At 31.5% G+C, this 1957-nt stretch overlaps 1 protein-coding gene across 1 annotated transcript in view; it reads right to left on the reverse strand.

The window, feature by feature from the left end:
* Positions 1-589: 589 nt before the first annotated feature.
* Positions 590-1957, reverse strand: part of LOC108732416 (homeobox protein invected) — a 57604-nt gene continuing 56236 nt past the window's right edge. Inside the window, exon 3 of the mRNA XM_018463207.2 lies at positions 590-1207. Within this exon, the coding sequence (XP_018318709.1) occupies positions 852-1207 (356 nt within the window). The 3' untranslated portion in view covers positions 590-851. The remainder of the gene's footprint in view (positions 1208-1957) is intronic.

Consider the following 1957-nt stretch of genomic DNA (forward strand, 5'->3'; position numbering starts at 1 on the left):
ATTTATCTATTATAAAACCTATTCGTCAGTATGTACAAATTATTAAACAACCGAAATTAATATACAATCGCTATACTATATGAGTTTCTTAATTAAATCTAATAATAAATATTGCTTTTGAGTTCACATGCTTTTCTTTCTAAGTGATAACAAGTAGTACATATGGGTAATCCATAGTTCATAGTCTTAAAGCATGCAGGATTATTACAAAGTAATTAATATTTATTTAACTTTCTTTTCCGTCTTTGTCGCACTTTATACCTGCTCTTACAGAATTAAAAAAAAAATTGAATTTAGGAAAATTGCCTTTGAAGTTCAACTTTTAAAAAAAAAAATTAAAAATTTAAAAATAGTAGAAAGACTTACCGTAAAAGAGCTTGATATTAATTATTTATTTATACGAGAGATCAGTAAGAAAGTCTCTAGGTATAATAAACATGAATTTCTAATAACGTAATACTGGTAGTTTTAAATTAAAACAGGGCCGGCTTAAGTATCTTTTTAATAGATTATTAAAAACCAATAAAATAATTAATTTAATTCAATATAGAGTACCATATCTACCAATTTTATACATTTTATAAATCATTAATTGTCAGAAATATTAAAAATAATTTCAAGTATCTAGATACCTACCATACTTTTTCTTTTACTACTTTTATTGACCAAAAATTATGACACAAGGGTCATCATTTTAGGGTTCTCTTTAGAAATAAATCAGGCCCGTTTCATACCGTATTATTCTCCTCCAATATTAGGTGCTCTTCGGCCAAGAAGAGTACGTAACAAAAACATTGATAAATTACCAAAAAACTTTTGTTTTTTTAATAAGTGTTTTGTTTTTCATTACCCTACGAACTTTTCGCGGTTTGTAGTTGTTGTAATTCTTCCTCTTCTTTGGTAAGAGGTATCGTGGAGTGATTGTAAAGACCCTGGGCCATAAGTTGCAACGCGAGTGGGTTCTTTTGACCAGAGGCCTTTTTGATTTTGGCCCGTTTGTTTTGGAACCATATCTTTATTTGGGCCTCGTTGAGCCCGAGCTCTTGGCTCAACTGTTGACGACGTCTTTCGGTTAAGTAACGATTTTCGGCAAATTCGTGTTTTAAACGGGCCAATTGCGTACCTGAAAATGCCGTCCGAGGACGTTTTTCTTCGTTTGCTCCAGGAGACTTGGTTCCGGTTTTCTTCAACCTCCGTGTTCGAGGACCTGAAAAGAAATATCCGCGATTTAGTTTTGGAATTAATCAAATTTTCTGATCAATTTTTCACCACTTTCCGTAATAGACTCAAATTAAAGAAAAAAACATCCTGTAATTATTTAAATAACTTCTTTGGACATGAAATCAGAACACTTTTCATCATCATCAAAAGGTCGTCAGATCTAAGACTGGATGGACTAGCACTTCCACTCTCTCCTATCCTCTCTTCTATCTATCTCCTATCTTTCCTAAAACTAGATAATCCCACATCCTTAACTGTCTGTGAACAGTAATCTAATACGTCTCTAACTAGAACTTCATGCCTGAGAATGTGTCCTACTGATCTAACTCGCCTAACTTCATATTGACTTCCATAGCGTCTTCTTTCTCTTCAACATGAGGTCGTCAGTCCTAAGACTGGCTGGAAACGCATATCCACTTTTTCCTATCCTGAGACTTTTACTAATTAAAAATTATTTAGATTTCTTTAATCCTATCCTAAATTTAGTTTAGTTTAATTGCTGTCAATAAATTTAAATTATCAAAAAACTGAGGGTTAAGGAACTGCTATAAATTCGTCGCTTACAGGAATTATGAAGAATGAAATCATTCAATATTGAAATTATTAATTTTCGTTATACTACAGAATTTATAGTTTCTTAATTATATACTTTCTTATATATTCCTCAATCTCAATATTCACTATTCATATCCTACCACCGTAATAGTGACTCAAAATAAGGCTAATAAATAATTTC

The sequence above is a fragment of the Agrilus planipennis genome, unplaced genomic scaffold (genome assembly GCF_000699045.2).
Source record: "Agrilus planipennis isolate EAB-ADULT unplaced genomic scaffold, Apla_2.0 scaffold73, whole genome shotgun sequence".
NCBI lineage: Eukaryota > Metazoa > Arthropoda > Insecta > Coleoptera > Buprestidae > Agrilus > Agrilus planipennis.